Source organism: Pyrus communis, chromosome 10, assembly GCF_963583255.1.
Source record: "Pyrus communis chromosome 10, drPyrComm1.1, whole genome shotgun sequence".
Classification (NCBI taxonomy): Eukaryota; Viridiplantae; Streptophyta; class Magnoliopsida; order Rosales; family Rosaceae; genus Pyrus; species Pyrus communis.
In genome coordinates this window covers 8,783,288-8,805,431 of record NC_084812.1, presented here as the reverse complement: position 1 = coordinate 8,805,431, position 22,144 = coordinate 8,783,288, and the positions used below count along the sequence as shown (strand labels likewise).

Below are 22,144 nucleotides of genomic sequence, written 5' to 3'. Positions count from 1 at the left end.
GAGTAAGCAATAAAACCAAGCTATCCAAAGTTATTACCTTTCTAAAAGTAATGCCCCTAAATGTAAAACCCGTATCGTTTTCCATAAGACAATACGACATATATACATATATCCAAACCATACTCAGAAATGACCAAAACCACGGTTTGCCATTAACTCCACCATACATTAATAAGTAGGCCAAATGAACTAAATCAATACAAAGTGATATATCAGTCAGAGTCATCTAAAATGACATGTACAACTTATCCGTATCTCATCAATCATGGCTAGCATATAAGTCGGAGTCACCTCTAGTGACCTGTACGACTTATCCATATCTCATCAGTCATGGCTAGCATATAAGTAGGAGTCACCTATAGTGACCTGTACGACTTATCCATATCTCATCAATCCTGGCTAGCATATAAGTCGGAGTCACCTATAGTGACTTGTATGACTTATCCATATCTCATCAATCCTGGCTAGCATATAAGTCGGAGTCACCTATAGTGACCTGTACGACTTATCCATATCTCATCAATCCTGGCTAGCATATAAGTCGGAGTCACCTCTAGTGACCTGTACGACTTATCCATATCTCATCAATCCTGGCTAGCATATAAGTCGGAGTCACCTATAGTGACTTGTACGACTTATCCATATCTCATCAATCCTGGCTAGCCAATAACTCAATAAGTATACCTGCACACGAGTCGGAACCACCTAAAGTGGTCTGTACGACAGGGCTGGGTGTAAATAAGTGCTACGATCATGTGAAGACTGGGCGAATAATCGCGGGTCACCTACGAGTCGGAATCACCTAAAGTGGTCTGTACGACAGGACTGTGCACCTACCTTGAATCCAAGGTGAGCATAAGGTGCGGGAGGTGAACATCACGTGAAGGACTGTGCCCTGGCCACGGGCGGGAGCACTAACACCGGGGTGCAGGTTTATGAGCTCTCAATGCATCTCAATATAACATATGCAACTCATGGCAACTAGTACGACAGTATCGAAGTTGCCTAACACATAACTGTAGTCATGCTATAACGCAATCGATTCAACTAGTACCATAAACTCACCTGAACTTACCTGGGCGTCCTGAGTTCACCTTTGCACTTGAAAGCATTCCCAATAATTATATGCAAGTATTATACATATTGCTATACCATGATGCAATCTAATACTCAACCATGTCGTAGCATGTTCAATTATAAACAATACAGTGAGAAGTGTACAATCAATAACGCCTTACTCCCAAACTACTTATTTTCAGGGATAATTATCCATGACGACCCAATTAACACTAATTTAGCTAACTAATTCATAAAACTAAAACTTGCCTTTACCAATTTCCTTCGCCTTACTCAATTTCCCAAGCAAGGCTTTTGTCTCAAATATTTTATGGCTGCATCTAACGTCTCGTTAGACTGCCTACGTACCCTAGACAGGGATCAAGCCATTCGTAGTTCATATAGTACTTCAAGCATTCACAATAATTATATATGAAAGTAATATGCCTAATCAATTTATAAGTGTCGATAGAACTCTCAACAATATGTAAGATAAAAAGGAAAAGATCCACTCACCTGGAGCCCACGCTATGATTCTCTAGCGCACGCATCGAGGCGTCCTGAATGATTGGTCCCTGTGACCAATTATCAAATCACATCTCAGAACTCTTATCCGTAGAATATGTGATTCACATAAAACACAACCTCAACGACATTCTAAAATAGTTTGATACCCATTGACCACAAGTCAACCGTCGATCAAAGATCGACGGTAGGGTTTACAACCCTGTATAACTTGACCCGGAAGATCCGCATATCAGATTTCCAATCCGCAACTCCCAACGATCCACAATATGTTTCTAGAATAACATACTAAAATTTCATTACGATCCAACGGTCAGATCTCCGCCAATTGCCTAAAACAAGTGGCCGTGAACATTTATTTTACTAACTTACAAATCCAATTCAGGAAGATCCGTAAGTCGGATTCCCGATCCGTAAATTCCTATAATCTTTAAATATTAGGTATTATAATGTATCCAATTTTGGTGAAGATCCAACGGTCGGATCATCGATTCACATTTTATCAAGTAACGTATCGTAACGAATTTAGGTTCCAACTATCAACCTACGTCATTCAAATGACAAAACTGAATTCAAAACATTCGACATAGCCTAAAAATAGCATTGGCGGCTCACTGACCACGCGCCGCCGCATGCGCCGCCGCGGGTGGCGGTCGGCCGCCCCGACTCGCCGGAAAATTCAACTATTTCCAAAAATTCTCAAACTTCACAGAAATTAAGATCTCAGTGAGTGGAGCAACTTTCATACCTGCCACGAAGTCCAAAAGTGGACGGAAGATGGTCAATTTTGCCCACAAAGCCGGCGGGTGCCTAAAACTTCCCGACGTCGATTCGTCGTCTACGGTGGTCCAACGGGGTCATCGTTGGTTGGGTTTTGCTCCTGGGATGATGGGCTACAAAGCCCAAGTGGTGGCATCGGCCATTGTTTTGCCGATTTGACGGAAAATCGAAAAGGGTGGCCGGAGCACCATTGATTTTCGTCAACTTTCGTGGCCTCAAACCGCCTCATACCATGGTTAATCAAGGTGGTTCTTGGGTGGGTTTTGTAGAGGGGAGTGAGAGATTCAAGATGGTGGTGGTGGCATCGAAAAACTCCACCGGAGTTGGCCGGAATCGGCCTTGGAAGATGGGTGGTCGCGGGTTAGAAAAACCCACGGGAAAGCTTGTTTTTTTTTTTTTTTTTTTTTTTTTCTTCTTTCTCTTTTCCCCATTTCTGATTGGGCTTCATCTTAAATAACCAATTTCTGATTGGGGATTTAATTTAATTAACACTAAACCTTGAATAACCAATTTCGAACGTCCGTAACTGTATCGTTATAATCCGGACTCGCAAACGGCTTTCGCCTATGCGTTCACATCCACAAGTATTACGAGAATATGTTAAAAGAATAAATCATACGTCTCTCTAGACGATGGCCAACGGAAGTCAAAGTCCTTGCCTCTAGGGCAATTTCGTAAATTCACGCTTTTAAAATAAAATAAAAACGTAAAATTTGGAACGGGTTGTCACAGTCTGAGGCGGCGTTACTCGGTGGTGGATGACGTTTCCAGAGGCTGGCTTGGATCTCTGTCAGTGGAGGCGATTTCTGTAGAAGCTTCTCGGTTGGCTGTTGTGTGTTTTTTTGGGCTTCACTATTCTAAGGCCTCTTTCTGTTTTGATGTTGGTTTCGGCCCTTTTTTGGTTGTGTATATTTGTAAGTTGGACCTTTGGTTTGCTTGTAATTTTGGGCTTGTTGTTTAATGGAGTTTTGGCTGTAGTTTTGCTACGGTCAAATTTTTTCCAAACAAAAAAATAAAAAATAAAAAAAAACCTAAATTTTTTAACTCATAACAGTTTTTCTCCTCCAACCCTTTTGGCTTAAAGTTTTAGCTTGAGATTATTAAACAATGAATTTAGATATATTTTCTCTTAAAGTAACTTTTTTAAAAAAAAAAAAAAAAAAAAAACTATGTAGACTATCCTAATTTGATTTTATAACATTTTAATCTAAAAATATTTAGATTCCGATAAATATTGAAAAATCACTGAACCGATATCATAAAACTCGTGGAAAACTATGAAAGGATATGAAACACATAAAAAAAAATTTAATTACTTTACCGTTGGGTTTAAATATGGACCGTTATATATATATATATTTTTTTTTTTTTACCGTTGGATTTGATCATATTAGATCTTAACCATTGAGTTCAATGAATTTATAAATATAAAACTAAAAAAAAAAAAAATTACACATATATGGTGAGTTAGCCTTACTAACTTAAAGGGAATCCTCAGGTTAAATTTGCCCCAAGGAGTTTGTTTAGAACCCAAAATTTGAGTTTTACTTCAAGGGTTGGAGCATATCTAAAAAATGTTGACATTTTTATCTTACATTTATTGGAGAGTCAAAGAAAATCTCACTTTTAAATTAATTTGCTAAATTACTTTTAACATAATAGTTTATATTTTAATTTTTTTATCACAAAAATTATCTTCCGAATACGCTATGAAATCATTAATTCGATTTCGCCTTGAAGTATCTCACTTCGAAGTTTTTGCACAAAATCGAGATCCAGCGGCCACAATTCCCCCGCCACAGCCCATCAAAATCAAACCCAATTAAATGTCAAATCCATCGAAATTTATAAAATGTGGTGGCCCGCATGTCTTTCATTGTTTTTTTTTTTTAAAAAAAAAGCTCCACACCGTGCTTCCCTGAAACAGCAGATCCAACCAGGAAAGCAAACACTCCTTCGATTGGATCCTCCACGCTCACAATGTGCACAGCAAGCACAAGATTCACGTCCAATTTCCAAATATAGAAAGAATAAAACCACAAAATAATCAAGATTTTTGGGTGTTTGAATTTGAATTGAACTCAATCTTTGTGGGGGTTAATCCGCAATGAAGGATGACGACGGCCTTCCAACAACGATGGCGGCCAGCAGCGGGAAGAAGGAGAGCTCGGATTCGGGTCTAATACTCGGCAAAGGCAGGTACAAGTTCTGGGCTTTGGCCGCGATTTTGTTGCTCGCGTTTTGGTCCATGTTCACCGGCACCGTCACGCTCCGGTGGTCGGCCGGCAACCTCAACCGTCTCTCTGACGACTTCGACTCGCCCATTCACGACGATCTCGACGTTCTTGTATGAGTTTTCTCGTTTTGTTTTTGTGGGTCGATTTGGTTGGATCTCTGATTTGATCGGTTAATGGGGATTTTGGATTTTTTTGTTTTTTTTTTCCTTTTTGGTGGTGGTGTAGGAAATGGAGGAGAGGGAGAAGGTGGTGGAGCACATGTGGGATGTGTACACTAATAGCCGTCGGATCAGATTACCGAGGTTCTGGCAGGAGGCATTTGAGGCTGCCTATGAGGAGTTGACCAGTGACGTCCCTGGTGTTCGAGAGGAAGCCATAACCGAGATCGCTAAGATGTCCGTTCGCTCTGTGGATCTTGATCCGCCTCCGTTCCAATCTGCAGTGAGTGCCCTATCCTTTGTGTTGTTTTGTTTGATTACTTAAGGACTTGTATAGGGTTCATTTGCTCTGTGTTAATCAAGCTACGTTGCTCATTATCTGTAGATTGCATTGCTCTTTTAATTAGTGAAATGGGTTAGTAACTTAGGGAGTTGGGTACTACTGTTAGGACGTCAATTAGCAAGAGTGTTCCATTAGTTAACCTGTTTATGATTATTGATTATTGGTTACCAAGAAAGCAATAGAGCAGAACTAATTCAAAATTTCTTTGCTTTCATTGTTATGAAGATCGGCTGGGGCTAAGTAGGAATTTAGATTTGGATGCTCCGATGTTATGAGCGTTACTGCTTGAGATTGACATTATAATCAATTTAACTCGGGTGATAACTTTATGCTGCGTAATCAGTTTTTATCTTGGTCTGTTGTCAATTGTTTTTGGTTACTAGGTTAATCTTTATAGGAGCACTTGAAAACTGGGTTGATTGAGATCGCCCTGGCCAATGTCCGAATTCAACCCAAATCTGTCATTGTTCAGCTTTCAATTGATTAGGTGCTGAAATTTTGGGCAGGATGAGTGACAAGCAGGACTTCTAGCCACATTGGCTGTGGAATTTCAATAACCATTTTGCCTTCAGAATTTGGGTTGCTGTGTGGTTAACAAGAATTAGGTTTCACTTAGCTGACTGCTAAGAATTACCTTTCACCCTTTGTATGAAACTTAACTGAATTCATTTTGCAAGTTAGCTGCAAACCGAGATGAGCAACCAGAGTTTAGGTGGATCCATTTGTGCATCATTAGTATTTTAGCCGACTTAGTTGCGACCCTAGATTGTAAACTGACAAAGGCCAAAATGTCCCTACTTGCCAAGAACTTTCACCCTTTGTATGATAATTTACTCAATCCATTCTGCAAGTGAAACTGAGGGGCAATTGGAGTTATTTTAGAGTTGGAAAGGGTGAGAGGTTGGCAATTTCCTAGTTGTATCTACATCTGTACATCATTAGTTTCCTTAGCTGACTTAGCTGCCACCCAAGATTGTCAGAAGACTAAAGGCAGAAGCTACTTGCCAAAAATGTTCACCCTTTGTATGAGGATTAACTTCATCCACTCTGCAAGTGAAGCTGAGAGGCTGTGGGAATTATTTAGAGCTGGAAAGGGTGAGAGGCTGGTGATTACCTTCTTAAATCAACATCTCTACATCCTTGCTTTCCTTGGCTGTAGGAACTGAGATTCACTCCCTTCCAGTTCATGCATGTTGTGATGCGTCTGGATGAGCATGTTCCGTAACAAAAATCTGTGTGATTTTCGTTCTTGCAGAAAAATATGCGATTGACATGTCAGATTACTGAATTCAATTTTCTCGTTGGGTAAAGCATTTGTGCCAGCCTTCTTTTGGTGTTCCCATTTTGTCTTTTACGTTTTGTACCATGTAATACCCATAATTAACTAGAACGTAAGGTTTTCTCCATGGGCCTTTGATAAGAATTATGCTAAAAGCGCAGAGGATTTCCTCTGAATGGAAGAATTTGTTAAGCATGACACAATATGTGTAGTCAATTAGCTTTCTAAGTGACAAATTAGGCCTGGAATGTTAAATTGATGTTTTATACTAGCTGAGCAGATGGTGTTCTATTATGTAAATACTAAAATTTAAAGCATAATAAGAATTAGATAGCTGTCCACACATTTAATTTCAACTGATCTCGACAGCTAACCATATTGTTTATCCGAGGACAATGTCAGTTGTATTTGTATGCCTGTGTCATGCCCAACACAATCACCACAATGGCGCATGTTCTCTTAAGATAACGTGGTCGTGTGGTTGATGGGAATAATTAATTCAGAAGTTCGACCTATGCATGAAACCTACTCGTTTAGTTTCTTGGCATGAACATCTTGATCTTGACTAAAGTAATCACTTCCTTGTATGTGCCCTGATGATTAGACCAAGCCTTACCATTTGGTTCCTTAATATTTGCAAATAATTTCATAGATGCCTACATCTTAGCATGGAAATTTGTTTATGCATGGTAAGTTTTAACAAGTTCCGTCCTTCTTTATCAGAGCGCACGAGAATTTAGCAAGACTTTGAAGCAAGCAGAGAAGGGTAGAGAACTGGTGACTTCTACGGGCAGTGGTCGATGATGTCTGGATATGTGTTGAGGACCATCGTCCAAGTCTGCATTATCATGCAATTGCAACTGTGTGCTGCCCAGAGTCTGGTGACCGGTAGTGATGCGCACGTCACACTCGGTTCTTGATATGTTTTTCATAGGGCAAAACTGTGTAGTTGATTGGGTTCTTAAACGTTCCAGTTTTGGAGTAGATGAGTTCAAACGTGCAGGAATTTTGTTTTTGGTTTTTTTTTTTTTTTTTATATCTCTTTTATAAATTTAATTTTTCAAGTGAAAGAAATTCGGAAACGTGGTTCGTGTAAACTTATAAATGTTCGCACTCCTCCGAGATGTGGAAATGGATCATCTTTGGATCCTTCTATCAAATCCACATAATCCACAAATTTGAGCTCTTAAAATTTGATTCAACAGTTAAAATTATTATAATTTTTAAAGAGATTTTCTGTTTCTAGTCGTTAAATTAAATTTTAAAAATTTGAATTGATGAATTATGTGAATTTGGTGGAAGGATCTGGAGATGGTCCCTTTCCGGCTTTCCCTAAGATGTTGCTTTGACAAAATTGATTGAATTACAGTGGGGTCCAAAGTTTGACACTTTGAAGGTAAATCTTGCCGATATCAGATGTGGACCCACCGACAAAATCTTACCAAATGTCTACGCAGACTACGCTATCCATCAAAACAAAAATATTATTTGGTCGGTAATCACGAAACAATTGTCACCCTTAAATTGGAGAGATTTTTTTTACGGTGTTGGGATATGATTCAGTATATCAAATATCATAATATAAATAGTTAGATGCTTAAAATTAAAATTTAACTACTTGTATTATAATACTTCGTGTACTGAATTATGTTACCGAAAAATTTATCCTTAAATTGAATATAAACACTTTGAAAATAAATGAATGTGTTTTTATTGTTTCATACGTCTTTGAAATCATCAAAACAAAAGGTTATGCATGCATATCGGACCACGTGTTTAAGCTCTCAGATTCAGGGACTGCTCTGGTCTAGGCTATCAGATAGGCCCAAGAGCCCATAACCCTCCAGGTAATTACACTTATTAGTGCTAATTGGGTTTGTAATTATACGCATTTGGAATTGATTTCTGATTGAAAGTCTGGATTTTGATGATGGGTTTTCAAGTTTTGTGGTGACTTGGAATTTGATTTTTGTATTGTAGGAAATCTCGATTGCAGCCGATGTACCCAAGAAGGAAATCGGTAAGAACATTAAGATGCTTGAAGAAACACTGCAGCTTAGTCAGCCCATCAACAGCAATTCCTTATCGGTCAATTCACTACGGTTTTGCACTCTCCACCATCTCAATAAATATGCTCAAGCACCCTTCATTTCGATGCTGTATTTGCTACTTGGACTGCTCATTGAATCTACTCTTGAGAACGAGTTCATATTGATGGGAAAATAGACATTGTATGGGTTTATAAGAGGTTGGACTACTCTCTATACAACCAATTAGTTTTATGATAGAATCTCAACTTTTTTCATGATATCAGAACAGGTTGTCCTATAGGCGAAGCCCAACGGCCATACGTGATCTACGTCACCCAAGTTGTTTTGTCTAAGTGTTAGGCTTGAAAATTCGCCACACGTGGTGGGACATGTTGAGAATGAGTTTCACATTAATGACATAAGAGACCTTGCATGGGCTTATAAGAAGTTGGACTACTCCTCATATAGTCACTTGGTTTTATAGTTAGATCTCAACTTTCTTCATCTGCGTTACTTGAAATGAGTTGTTATCCTTGTCAAGTCTGACCATGATTCACATACTTTATTGTGGAAACTGGCAACTCACATTGTCATCAACAAATGCTTCTGCACGTGTAGAAGCTCCCCATTAGCATCTTCGTAGCTGCAATTTATATAGCCTGCCAACTTGAAGACAAGAAAAACTCAGGTAGAGATTTGTAAGGTGACTGGTCTTACTGAAGTCTCTCTCCGAAAAGTCCACGAAGATCTCTTGGAGAACTGGGATGACTTGCTCCCATCTAATTATGCTCCTGCCGAGCATTCCCTACCACTGTAATCACTTCAACTCGTTCTTTGGCCTCTAAAGTTGATTTTGTTGATATACCACTTTATTTGGAGAGAGAGAGAGAGAGAGAGAGAGAGAGAGAGAGAAAACCTGACAAACCAAATAATGGCTTAGACTTGAAGGCTCCAACTAAGGCCGGCCCAGGCCCAGTGCAAGCAGGACGACCATCCGGAGCCCAAAAAAATTAGGAGCACCAAAATTATTAGTGTGCATATTTATATACGTTGTTATAAGATTATAAATTTATAAAATTTGGTTTAATAACATAGAAATTTAACTAGAACTGGTAATTTTGTTGTTTGAAATTAATGAGGAGGTTTTGGGTTCAAAACACCATGTGTGCTTATTTAAATTTCATTTTTTACAAATTTCTTTTCATAACAGTATAAATTTATAAAATTTGACTAAGTAATTAGAAGCAATGGTTTTTGTACCAAAATTAACGAAGTGCATGTTTATTTTTTTTTATTTTGACTATGTGCATGTTTATTTTTTTTTATTTTTACGAATTTTTGTTTAGTTGTTAATTTATTTTTAATTACTAGTTAGTAACTATGTGGGTTGCTATTTTTAAACATTCATTCCAATTCAAGTCTAATCTTCAACAAAGAGTAATACGTAGACTAAATTTTTAGACCAAATTTGCAAATCATATGACGTGTCATCAAAAGGTTTAATTTCGTGCCCATTTATTACTTATACATATCCCTAAAGACTCGAAAATATCATTATTTTTTAGTCATATATTGATGAGGTTGGTAAATAAGAAAAAACACCTCAATATTTATACAAAAAACACTTTAAAAGTTCAGATGGAAGACAAAACTCATAATCTATCTACTTGTACACCTAAAGTTTTTTGGTTTCCTTCTCTCGATACAAAATTAATTAATTTTTCCATGTGTTCTAAATTACTAAGTTTGAATTGCTTTTCTAAATATAAATGTATCAATGTCTTACGTGTAAAAACAAATAATTTTTTGTATGAAGTGACGTCACATTTTTTGGCTTCGTCCCGGGCCTCACAAATCTCTGGACCGGTCCTGGCTCCACCCATATGTAAAGATGAGTATGAGCGTTAAGGTAACTCTCAAGGTGTGTTGAATTATTCAACTACTTTCTGGTAACCCCAGGTTCCTTACAGGACTTCTGGTCTAAAGGCAATAAGAAAGGAGTAAAAACACTCATCATCCTCAGTCAAGTCAACAGTACCAGCTAGACTCTAAGTCACCAACACAATCAGCAATTACTTAGTGAAGAAGTTTGTTTGCTATAACTGTTTTTTAACTAATCATAGATTAAGATTAATTAGTTACATTAGTTGGTAACTAATCTTTATTAACTTTTGTGTATAAATACCCCAATGTAATCAGTTTTTAATCAATGAGAAATACTTTTCTAATAAGGAGTATCAAAATGGCATGGAAGGAATGGACATCGACGAGCCACAACCTAACCAGCAGCCTAACCAACAGTTGGAACTGAAGATGGATAAGGACTTAAAGGGTGCGTTTGTTTGCACTCACTAGCATTCACTAGATTGGACTGGACTAAGTGGTAGTCTAGTCCTGTGTTTGATACAAACCGGGACAAGATTTAATGAGACTGGTCCCGACTAAACGGGACTAAGCACTTCAGTAAATGGTCTTAGCGAGACCCCCCAAAATTGGTCGGACCGCTAAGCCAACTCCTCCTTGTTTCGTCCCTCCTCGCTTCGCCCCTCCCATCTACTTGTCCCTCGCAAGATTCGAAACCCAGGTCCCATATATAAACTATGCCTCGCTTCGCCCCTTTCATCTACCATTTCAAAATCCAGATCCTGCAAAATTTGAAGCAAAATAGGCAAAAAATTTTGCAATATTTCCATTTTCAAAACCAAATCAAAATCCAAAATTCTAAACAAGAAAACCATTTTTTTTTTTTACAAAAATTGTTGTGCATCTGAAATCCACAACAGTCACTCTAATCACACTGCACCTAGTCCAAACTCCCTGATCGTAGACCTTCGCCATTGATGCTGGAGAAGCAGACCCATGAATACCCAGATAACTTAGACTCTAATTTGGGTTCTGATTCGCTAATTGTGTCCTAGAAAAATTAGGAAGAAAGGAAGATGAACGGAGAGAAATACGAAGAAAAAGATGGAGATGGACAAATAAAAATTTGGAAGAAACTGAGGGAGAGGAACAGAGCAAAATAAGGAAGAAAAGGGGGGATTAGCGGAAAAGAATTGGGAACAGAGATGGGAGGTTTCTAGAATGAAAAAACCAGACAGTAATAGTAATAAAATATTACTAAATATGTATTAAATAATATAAAATATTAATAAATATGAATTAAATAATATAATATTAGAATTTGTTATTATCTAACTTTTTAGTTCGACACTGTATCAAACGTTTCACTAAGTTAGTCCAGCTTAATCTAGTCTAAGCCAGTCCAGGTTAGTCCCTAAAGCTAATCCAGTCCGAAATAATCCGATACAACAAACGCACTCAAAGGATCTTACTAGTACTCAAACGCCACCTCACATTGTAAACCACCACCCCACCCACCCCCACGCGCGCCCACCCCCCCCCCCCCCCCCCCCCCCAAAAAAAACAAAAAAACCCAACTTCAGGTGCGTGTTCAGTTACTAGGCAGTTTCGGCACCCATCTTCATCAGTCTCCTCTTCATGTTATGCATGTGGTGCCGCCGAAGTTGGCACCTGGATATACCCAATGTTTAAATTTTTTCGATGCGGTCGATATTTTCATAGGAATATCCAAAAAATCAGAGGAAGGTTTGAAAATAGGGGGTGAAGTCTAAACTTCCCCTCATATTGAAAAAACTCTTAAGTTTAGGCTAAAATCGACAAATATTGTTGATATTTCTACGACCTCTGTTAAATATCGGAAAAACTTTTATATTTCATCCAAACAAATGTTTGACAATCCCCAAAGTTTCATTTTATAATCCCTAAAATTTCATTTTAAATGTTCATAGTTTCCATCGAAAACAACCGATATCGATATCGATATTCGCTATATCTATCGATATTTCCACAAATTTACATATCGATATTTCTACTGATACTAATATTTTAAACACTGATTATACCTAGCTTAGAAGTAGTGGTGGAAGTGAAAATGCCAGACAGAGTGGGGATGTCTAGTGGCGTGATTGTTGTAGATAGCCTTGAACCTTAAACGTTACATCGAGGCACGGGTGTAGCTTCCTTCTCTTCTTCTTCTTCTTTTTTTTTATTTTTATTTTTATTTTTTTATGTCAAAGTAGCTTCATTCTCTTGATCGACGCAATTCTTCTGTACATGGGTGAGAAATACATACACTAGTTAGTTGTTTTGGGGTATAAAAGAGGTTAAATATTTGTTAATAGTTGTAGACTTTTAGTGTTGTTGTACTAAGTCATGAATTGTGTGTAATTTACGATCTGCATCCGCTTTGTAACATGATTTTTGTGTTAGATTTTTTATTTTTTTAGTAAAAAGGTAAGTATATTACCATAAGAAGCAAACAAACTTACAAACTATACAACCAAAGGTCCAAGGACAAAAGTACATAGACATGCAAAATGAACCAGCCAAGCAAACCAAAGCAAAGCCCAACCAACAGTGTGGGCACAAACCAGAAAAAACTAGAGAAAATCGAGAATTCAGTAGCAGCCACTGCTGCAACAGTATTCCAAGATTCGCCCAATTCCACGCCTCCAACCTCACGCCGGAAGTCGATCATAACATCTAACTCCAAGCACCACCTGGTATGCATCCTCAATTGAAGAAATCAAGCAACCAAAAGAATTTTGGCTACCAGAAGAAAGAAGCTTGTGAAAATCCACGAGTAACATTGTCAAAAAGGGCAAACATAGATAAGGTGGTGATGTTAGGAACACCCGAGCCTGTGCAAGCACCAAAGCTATACACACCATCTCAATAAAGTATGACTGCATATTGGAGTATGGATGAACAAGGATGAGGGACGCTAATGGGATAAGAAGAAAAGGGCAAAACGAAATAGAGAGTAAGGGAAAACGCAGTCGAAAGTAGAAAGATGAGACAACGAAAGGAAGGAGAGAACGGCTAACCAACCCCAATCGAAGCTAGGGTCGCGCCACCAGGAAAGAAAGTCTCTCACAAGGGGAGGGGGGGGAGAGAGAGAGAGAGTCTATTTCCTTTTATTTTTGTGTTAGATTTCAGTCCCAAAAAATCAACAGCTTTCCTTAACAGCCTTATATCCTTTACTTGCAAAACTGAAGCTTCTATATGAGGGTTGGAATTGACATTGCCAACCATAATTCTGATTCAACCAATGAGCAAGTAGAAACTTGAACTGTGTAGACTCTCTCTGATTTGCTCAGGATAAATTTGCATAATACAACCCTAGAAGGTCACATGTTATGCACGTGTTGGAAGTTAAAATGCGGTAAAATGTAAGACATGGAGAATGAGTGAATTGGTCCAAAATGAAAATTAAGGGTAATAGTAGAAACAAATAAAAAAGTAAGGGCTCGTTTGGAAGTGCTTTTGAAATGACTGACAAAACTTTTAGAGGAACACGTGTTGGAAGTTAAAATGCGGTAAAATGTAAGACATGGAGAATGAGTGAATTGGTCCAAAATGAAAATTAAGGGTAATAGTAGAAACAAATAAAAAAGTAAGGACTCGTTTAGAAGTTCTTTTAAAATGACTGACAAAACTTTTAGAGGAAAATATTTTTGGGTTTCAAAAGCACTTGAAGTGCTTCCTACAAGAAATATCAGTTACATGCTTCTTCCAAAAAATAATTTAAGTACTTTTCTAGGATTCACTAGCATTTTAACTAAGAATTAATTTCAACAATATTTTCACCAAAAACGCTTTCAACCATTCTAAAAATACATCCATACAAGCCCGAAGATCTTATGCAACAATCATAAGTCTATGATATCCATGAACTATTATTGAGAGTAAAGCCTAATTTGAAATATTTTCTTCCATATGAGTAGATTGGTTGAACATGAAAATTGAAAGTAAAATGGAAACTTATCATAAAACAGATTTTATGTCATTACCATATTTTCCATCATCCACATCTAGTAAATATTTTTTTTTTAAACGATAAGATAATGTACCTTGAATCTATCTAAGTCACAAAAAAATGACTCTCTAACTCGGGGCTAAGCATTAGATTTTCTTATTACGGTTATCCAAAAATAATAATACATAATAGACAAAATCTATTATCAAATTTTCAATTTATGTCGTTATTATATTTATGTTATATCCATATCAATTGTGTGATATGATTCATATTTTGCTCATATTACTCCGACTCATGTCACACTTTTATCAACTGAAAATACAAAATCATATTACACGACATTAAATTTAAAAAGCTCAAACTCAAAGATTATGTCACCTTGTTAACCACAAAATATGGTTTTTTACTACGACATTAAAACTGCTAAAAAAGCATGTCGTAGATAAATAGATAGAAACAAAACAAACAAAAGCAGCGTGGAAATTACGACACGAAACGCAAATCGTTCGTCATGAAGCATTGTGGCAATCCCGTAATTTGATCAGATGACATAGGCATTTCTGTAACCTCTCCGATATTTCCCTCAGCACTGACGTCTGTTTCATGCGGAGCCGAAATCCTCTCTATCTCAATCTCTCTCCCCTCTGTCTCCCCCATACAAACAAACACAACAAACTACAATCTCTACCTTCCATTTGTACACGTCACCGATCCGCGTCTTCGTGATCGAACGGCCACTTATTTTTCGATACGGGTAGGTTCAGCCCCACGAACCCTAGCCACGGAGACCGAAGACTAACGAGCCCAATCAAGAGGTTTATCCCGAGTCACCCACCGCCCAATACGAATAGGAGAGAGAAAGTAGAGAGAGAGTGGAATTTCATTTTTGGTCCTTTTTTTGTTGTTTTTTTAATCCTGAAGCATCTCCTACTTGCAGAAGAGTCCGTACATCTCAAAAATTAGGGTTTTAAGGCGGTTCAGAGAGGGAGAAAACGATTAGGATTCGTGTCGTTTTGATCTTCGAATCTGTGATTTGGGGATAAATCTAGGGTTACTGTTTTAGCTCCCATTTTTGTTCTTCCCGGGGATTGAAAAATCGTAGCTCCGTTGATTTTTCACAAAATATATATAAGAAAAGAAAAATTAAGGGTAAAATTCGTATATTTGTTCTTTGTATGAGATAAATTAGGGTTTCGAATTGATGGACGAGATCTGGGAGCGAGCCGTTGAGACAGCGCTAGAGGGCCAGACCGACCACGCCGCGGCTCGAGCCCTAACCCTAGACGGCGCTGTTAAGTGCGTCCAGGGTCGCCTGCCCCCGCCGAGCCTTCTAGAGAAGTTCCAGAACCTTCAACACCTCTCGATCGCAAACGTCGGTGTTTCGTCCCTGGAGCAGTTCCCGAGGCTTGAAAATCTCCAGAAGCTCATCCTCTCCGATAACAGAATCGCCGGAGGCCTTGAATTCCTCGTTGAAGCCGGACTCGACTCGTTGAGGGACCTCGACCTCTCGAACAATCGGATTCAGCAGGTCGAAGATCTTGCACCCCTCGCTCAGCTGAGGCTCGTCTCGCTTGATCTGTATGAGTGTCCGGTCACGCACGTCAAGGATTATCGATCTAGGGTTTTTGGATTGATTAAATCGTTGAAGTATTTGGATAAGATGGACGCGGATGAGAACGAGAGGCCGGAATCTGACGACGAGGAGGAGGAGGAAGAGGACGAGGAGGATGATCCTGGGAGTGGTGAAATCGACGGTGAGGAGCGGCCGTTTGAGATGACCAATGGGCATAGTGAGGCGGTTGAGGGAGTTGTGGATGCTGATGAGGATGAAGAGAGTGATGCGGATGAGGAGGAGACGGTGACTGCAGGCAGAGTGAACGGAACAAATCACCCGGCCGAGAATGGGTTTCGATTTGCTGCGGCTGCGGAAGATGGCGATGAGGATGAGGAGGAGCCCGATGAGGATGATGAGAATGATTCTGGTGAGGAAATCGATGAGGATGGTGAGGATGACGATGTGGTGGAAGTTCATGAGATTGAGGATAGTGATGATGAGGAAGATGGGGTTGAGTATGATGAGGATGATGATGACGACGACGATGATGAAGATGACGAGGAAGAGGAGGTGGACAATGATGAAGGGGATTTGGCAGAGCCGGAAAGTACAGGGCGGTTGACGAGCACGGAGGGAGAGATTGATGGGCATGAACAAGGGGAGGATGATGATGCAGATGAAGATGATAACGGAGAGACCGGGGAGGAAGAGCAGTTAGTAGAGGAAGGTGGAGAGTTTGAGGAGGAGGATGGTGATGAGGAGGTGAGCAATCCCTTCAAATAACATTGTTAAATTCTAAATCTTGGTGGTCTGCTTTTATATTTACAATTGGCTATAATTTTATTTGCTTATTGTTTCTGTTAATTTATTGATTTTTCTGGCTGTGTTTAACTGTTTATGGCTGATGTTCTTTTAGATCACAGGAGAGGAGAAAAATGGCTGATGTTCTAATTATGATATGAGCATCTTGTGCATATGGGTTGAAATTGATTTTCTGCGTACATCTGTGTGTATTTTTCGATTGGTATTGTCGTTAATTTTTCTTGTAGGTTTACGAAGATGCTTCTTTTGAGTGTCTTCTCCAGTAGTATGAGATAATGTTTGTGCTATTGTGTGCTTTTGTGTGGTGACATGTGGTACATACTACATAGCATGCTGGGAATGTTTCAAACCTATATTTTAGGCTGTTTTGCCTTATTTGTAGGTAATTGTATTTATTTCGGAGTTATGACAACATTATTTTTTAAGGTGTTGTGTTATTTTGTGCTATTGCTACAATATTTTGTTTCTTTGGTTAAAAAAAAACATTATTTTTTACCTTTTCGAATGTGTTGTGTTATACCGGGACTGATGGACTGCGTGTTTTAATGTGTAATTTCTTTGTTTTGAATTTTCCAATTGATTTCATGTTTTTATATCTTGTGGACCATGAAATTGGAGGTGTTTACTATAAATTTTGAAGGCCTTTTTCAGGCATATTTCTGTTGTTTTATTTGAATTTTTGTAAAGTTTATTTATTGACTGCACTTGAATCATGGTTTTGAAGTTGGCAAATAAGTCATTAATAAGGTCTAATATTCTTTTGTTATTGCTGGTGTCCCAGTACCTGTATGTGTTGATTTGGCTGTCAATTTTCCTCCTATGTCAGGTTACATGAATTTAAGTATTGTTTTTAAGAGTAGTTATGTTTCTGCTCTTTCAGTCCTGCCCGCGAATGCTTAAGAAAAGTTGTGTAGTGATTAGTGCTGTTATTTGATTATTGAGTTTGTTGTTTATTTAATGTAGTTTCAGAATTGATTCTGTTCTGTAGATTCATATGTATTTGGCCGTCTTTGCTTTGCTTCTTAATTCATCAACTTACAGAAATGTGATTGGATCGCAGGAAGAGGACTGTGGTGCAGGTTACTTGGTTCAACCAGTAGCACAAGCTGAGGAAGAAGATGCTGGCGGCAGTGACATGGACCCCGGAAATGACCAAGGAGATGGTGAAGAGGAAGAAGTGGAAGATGAAGAAGATGAAGTTCAGGTGCTACCGCCCTCCTCATCATCCCAACCTAAGCGCAAGAGAGGCGGAGATGCAGATTCAGATGACAATGGAGAGGACGACGAGGAAGATGACGATGTGGTTGAGTACAGCAAGTCTTCGAAGAAGCATCGTTGACAGAGAGTCGGTAAACAATCTGGTGATGGTATTTAATGCCTTTGTTGATGGGTCCTTTGTTGTCTTAGTTTGGAAAAACAGAGAAAACCTCATATAGAGAGCTTAGATTTAGATTTGGTTGGTTGGTTGGTTGGTTGGTAGTAGAAGACATGGATTTTCCTGAGATGTTGGACAAACAACATATATAAAAGGATGTTTAAAAAGTCGTTGGTGAATCACATAGCCGTTGCTGGTTGTTATTCAAACGACAGTTATGCGCGGTTTTTGCTTGGGATGGAAGGAGGGAAAGAGCAATTGGGAGTTGGAGGGAAAAGAAAGAGACTTGAAAAACTGTAGGTTTTTGAATGCGTGTTTGTTTGTCCAACCGGGTTTTTTTTTTTAGGGAAAAAAAAATGGGGGGCAACGTAAACACTCTTTGTAGATAGTCCTTTTATTTAATCTTCTTTATATTATGTAGCAGGTGACGTGGAATTATGATTTATGTGAATATTTACCCAGGTGGGAATTTGAGACCTAATGTGTTATAGGTGTCGATATCTGGTGCAAGAGTGCAGCAAAATAAGGTGCACTTGGTTGTATGGGGTATTTTTCACCCAGGTGGGAGTGAGAGTATAAGTCTATTAAAATGAGCATATTTTATAAAGATAAAAGTTTGTTGGTCATAAGATCCGTCCTAGTGAGCTGAATTTGTAGACGGCTTTGCTCAAAAGCTAGCTGCTGAGAAAAGCAGCTTCGCTGCGCAGCAAAGCTCAAGCATTTCATGGTCTGCTCCTACTTTCCAGTTTAGAGCGGCTTGCTGAGCCTTGAGAAGGAAGAAAGATATAATTACGAAACATACCCCTAAAGTTTGTGGTCTTTTTCATAAAGGGACACGGCCACCTAATTTTCACATTACTAAAATTATTTTAAATCGTTAAAACAATTCAAACCGCTCGTCTCTACTACTGTCTAAAGCCAATTAAATCACGGAAAATTATTTTTCCACACATTATTTGTCCTTTTTTACTTTGCAATCTTTCTTTAATCAATGAATTTAACGAATTAAATTAGAATCAAGGGCCAGAATTGAAAATCAATAGACGTGTTAAAATTATTTTTGTTAGATTAATTCTACAACCGATTGTATTTATCGCTCAATTTATGGTTTAACATACCGAAAATACAAGATGATATAAATCTTATAATTGCGTTAAAGTGATATATCAATTATATCGTTATTTATATTACATGTCGTGTACCAAATTTGTCCAATTTATATTGCAAGTATTGGAGTGTCACTCGGTTGGATAAGGCAATATTTTGATACCGTCTTTCGCCCTCCCATTTTTCATAAATTAGTTCTCTAAAATACACCAAACACCATCTCTCAAAACCTCAAAGGATGTTGCTAATTTGTCCAGCATCCCCCTCACTATTCCCAAACCCACTTCACAATTTCAATGCCAAACACAAAACAACCAGATTCCAACCCCCAGTGAAAATCTCAGCCAAGGCAAAACAAACCAGCGACGACAGCACCACCAGCATTGCGGAGATAGCAGCCATCGCTGGAGGCTTGGTTTCCACCCCAGTGATTGGCTGGTCCCTCTACACTCTCAAAACAACCGGGTGCGGCCTGCCACCCGGACCCGGAGGTTCAATCGGTGCACTCGAAGGGGTTAGCTATTTGGCCGTCCTGGGAATTGTGGGTTGGTCCTTGTACACCAAAACCAAAACCGGGTCCGGTCTGCCCAACGGACCGTTTGGACTGTTGGGTGCTGTTGAAGGTCTGTCTTACTTGTCATTGCTCTCCATTTTGGTGGTGTTTGGGTTGCAGTTTTTTCAGAATGGCTCCATTCCTGGTCCTCTTCCAAGTGATCAGTGCTTTGGTTAATGTGGGATTATTGGCCACTACAATCCTATCTCGTGCTTGTGGACATGGTTGGTCCTCCACTTTGTCATGCTTTTCCATTACTAGGATAATGTATAGGGTATCTGTCTAAAAGAAATGCCATTACAATGTTTTATTTTCCGACTTTTCATTGTTCTTTGATATCTTTTTTATAGCCGTTACAATGTTCCTAATTGACGGGATGATAGATCACAAGTCATTATACAATATTTTGAATAATATGTAATGTATCATCCCATGTGCTAGGCACACAAGTAAATCTCACCTAACTCACAATGATATTCTACTTCTAGCAAGGAAAATTGCATTCAGCTAAACAATGAGCGATTATAATTAGATATAGAATTCAACAACAACGCTATACATCGTATAAGTTTAATTTAAGACCTCTTATTTATAGATTAAGAAGAAAATCACTAAACATGTTGTAATATCCTCAACTTAAACAGTTAACCTTTTCTTGTTTATTTCAACTAGTTTATTTTTTTTGGATTTGCACAATCTAATCAGCTTGCTGCTTATTTAATAATCATGTGTGCCCAAAACGAATTCTAGAGTGAAGATGGAGGTGACAAGATGGTAGAAACTTATATGTAATTTGGTTTATTAGAGAAATGCTATTACTTAATTACTTATCTTTTAAAGGTTTTCATTTCATGTTGTCAAGAGTAGTCTTATTTGATGTAGTTAAAAATTTGAATTATTTGAGATTTTATAAAATTAAAAGAAGGAAGTGATGTTTGATGGAGAAAACTAACTGAAGAATTGAAAATTTAAGGTTAGAAGATTATTTGCCGCTGCCATATCTTGAGAGTTGATGTTCTGAACTTTTTGAGTAGCTCGACAAGTAAAAAACAAGGAAGAGTCAATTTTGACAAATCCGTGAATTTTTAGTCTCGAGACTTGTTTATTAGGGGTCTATTATCGGTATTTTAAAAACTCTAGACCTCTATGATAAAAATCTTTATTATTCGTTTTCCATGTTTTAGGAAACCTTTGGGAATTAATTGTTTTTTATTTTATTTTTCTTTTGGAGCTAGAGTTTGCTAAGACTTTATAAACAACTTTTAGGTGGTATTGCAACAATTTATTTATATTAGTATGAGAATGGTCCTTCAACTTTTATCAAATTAAAGCAATGGTTCCTCAACTAAAAACTCATTACCATTAGTCCCTCAATTAAAATTAAACTTTAGTTTTCTCTATTTTTCGGTGGATTTCAAATTGCTAATAGACTTCAGCTTATGTTCTAGGATTTGACGATGGTCGATCCTACTTATCACGTTTCTCACCTCGTTAGTTGGTATCGAGCAAGGATTTGCCTCGCTTGATGGTAATTGGTTCTAGGGGATCAAAACTCTAGGCGATGTTCATAAGGGAGTTCAAAATATTGAAAGGGAGAATGTTATGAGATTCGCCATATTGAAAGGGATAATGTTATGAGATTCGCCCCTATCCAATCTCATGAATATGAATTTCAAGATATTGAAGATATTTTTGGAGGAAGTTTGTATGTGACTAATAGATGATATCCAGCGTTACTTTGAGATCATGAAAATTCCAGAAAAGAAATAGTAAAAATTACTTCATCTAGACTATCAAGAAGTGCGTCTTCATGGTGAAATCATCCACAGAAAGTTCGAGAAAAACAAGGCAAGTTAAATATCAGAACATGACAAAAGATGAAAAGTGTTTCGCCGAACGGAATTTTCCTTCACATCGCTTTATGTTCAATGATGTTGATGATTGTGCAATTAAAAGTAAACAATTGGTCTTTTGAATTTACTTCAAGAATTTGACATCAAATTGATTATTAAGAGACCAATCTAAAAAATTTCAAAAGCTCTTACAAAAATAATTGACAAGTCGATTGTTGAGCACTTGAAGAAAAAGAAGTTAACCAAAAATTCTTCTATTGTTAAAAAAGATGGTCTCAAAGAAGAAACTCTAAATTTTCACGTGTAGAATTTAAAAAGAAAACGAAACTCAAAAGACCAAAGTGAAAGTGTCTTAGATAATACAAATCTCGAGGTCGAATTCTTCTCAAGTGTAGGAGAATGTGAGAAAAAAGAACAAAATCTCTTATTATCTTCCTCTTATTAAGTCTCATCCTTCCCAAACCTTCACATATGTCCTTTCTAATCCTGGCCGGAAGGAAACATTCCGAACCAAACAACCGCAATTGACTTAACCTTGTAGTCAACCTAGAGTCCAACTTTCACACGAGAATTTTTTAATTGTAACAGGAATATAAGTAGTACATCACGTATTTTAATAGAAGTAA

The 22,144-nt window shown here is 38.0% G+C and overlaps 3 protein-coding genes and 1 pseudogene across 3 annotated transcripts; all 4 read left to right on the top strand.

Annotated features, from left to right (window-relative positions):
• The first annotated feature begins 4,270 nt into the window (after positions 1 to 4,270).
• On the top strand, positions 4,271 to 7,547 carry LOC137748549 (uncharacterized). Its single transcript, XM_068488716.1, has 3 exons — positions 4,271 to 4,708; positions 4,824 to 5,039; positions 7,102 to 7,547. Exons 1-3 carry the CDS (start codon positions 4,469 to 4,471, stop codon positions 7,180 to 7,182), a joined length of 537 nt encoding a protein of 178 aa, XP_068344817.1. The 5' UTR covers positions 4,271 to 4,468; the 3' UTR covers positions 7,183 to 7,547.
• Positions 7,182 to 12,043, top strand: LOC137747804 (plant-specific TFIIB-related protein 1-like; annotated as a pseudogene).
• Positions 12,044 to 15,317: 3,274 nt separating this feature from the next.
• LOC137748182 (acidic leucine-rich nuclear phosphoprotein 32-related protein-like) lies at positions 15,318 to 18,323 on the top strand. The gene is made up of 2 exons (XM_068488288.1): positions 15,318 to 16,570; positions 17,691 to 18,323. Exons 1-2 carry the CDS (start codon positions 15,455 to 15,457, stop codon positions 17,967 to 17,969), a joined length of 1,395 nt encoding a protein of 464 aa, XP_068344389.1. The 5' UTR covers positions 15,318 to 15,454; the 3' UTR covers positions 17,970 to 18,323.
• A 943-nt stretch (positions 18,324 to 19,266) lies between these two features.
• Positions 19,267 to 20,984, top strand: LOC137748658 (uncharacterized). The gene is made up of 2 exons (XM_068488825.1): positions 19,267 to 19,889; positions 20,639 to 20,984. The coding sequence occupies exon 1, from the start codon at positions 19,351 to 19,353 to the stop codon at positions 19,840 to 19,842; it is 492 nt and encodes a 163-aa protein (XP_068344926.1). The 5' UTR covers positions 19,267 to 19,350; the 3' UTR covers positions 19,843 to 19,889; positions 20,639 to 20,984.
• The last annotated feature ends 1,160 nt before the right edge of the window (positions 20,985 to 22,144 follow it).

What these genes read in the sequence shown, in the direction of transcription:
- LOC137748182 (XM_068488288.1), top strand. Translation starts at nt 15,455, where the DNA reads ATGGACGAGATCTGGGAGCGAGCCGTTGAGACAGCGCTAGAGGGCCAG. An exon ending in AGGAGGATGGTGATGAGGAG is followed by an intron (nt 16,571 to 17,690) that starts GTGAGCAATCCC and finishes ATTGGATCGCAG; the next exon opens with GAAGAGGACTGTGGTGCAGG.
- LOC137748658 (XM_068488825.1), top strand. Translation starts at nt 19,351, where the DNA reads ATGTTGCTAATTTGTCCAGCATCCCCCTCACTATTCCCAAACCCACTT.
- LOC137748549 (XM_068488716.1), top strand. Translation starts at nt 4,469, where the DNA reads ATGAAGGATGACGACGGCCTTCCAACAACGATGGCGGCCAGCAGCGGG. An exon ending in ACGACGATCTCGACGTTCTT is followed by an intron (nt 4,709 to 4,823) that starts GTATGAGTTTTC and finishes GTGGTGGTGTAG; the next exon opens with GAAATGGAGGAGAGGGAGAA. An exon ending in CGCCTCCGTTCCAATCTGCA is followed by an intron (nt 5,040 to 7,101) that starts GTGAGTGCCCTA and finishes CTTCTTTATCAG; the next exon opens with AGCGCACGAGAATTTAGCAA.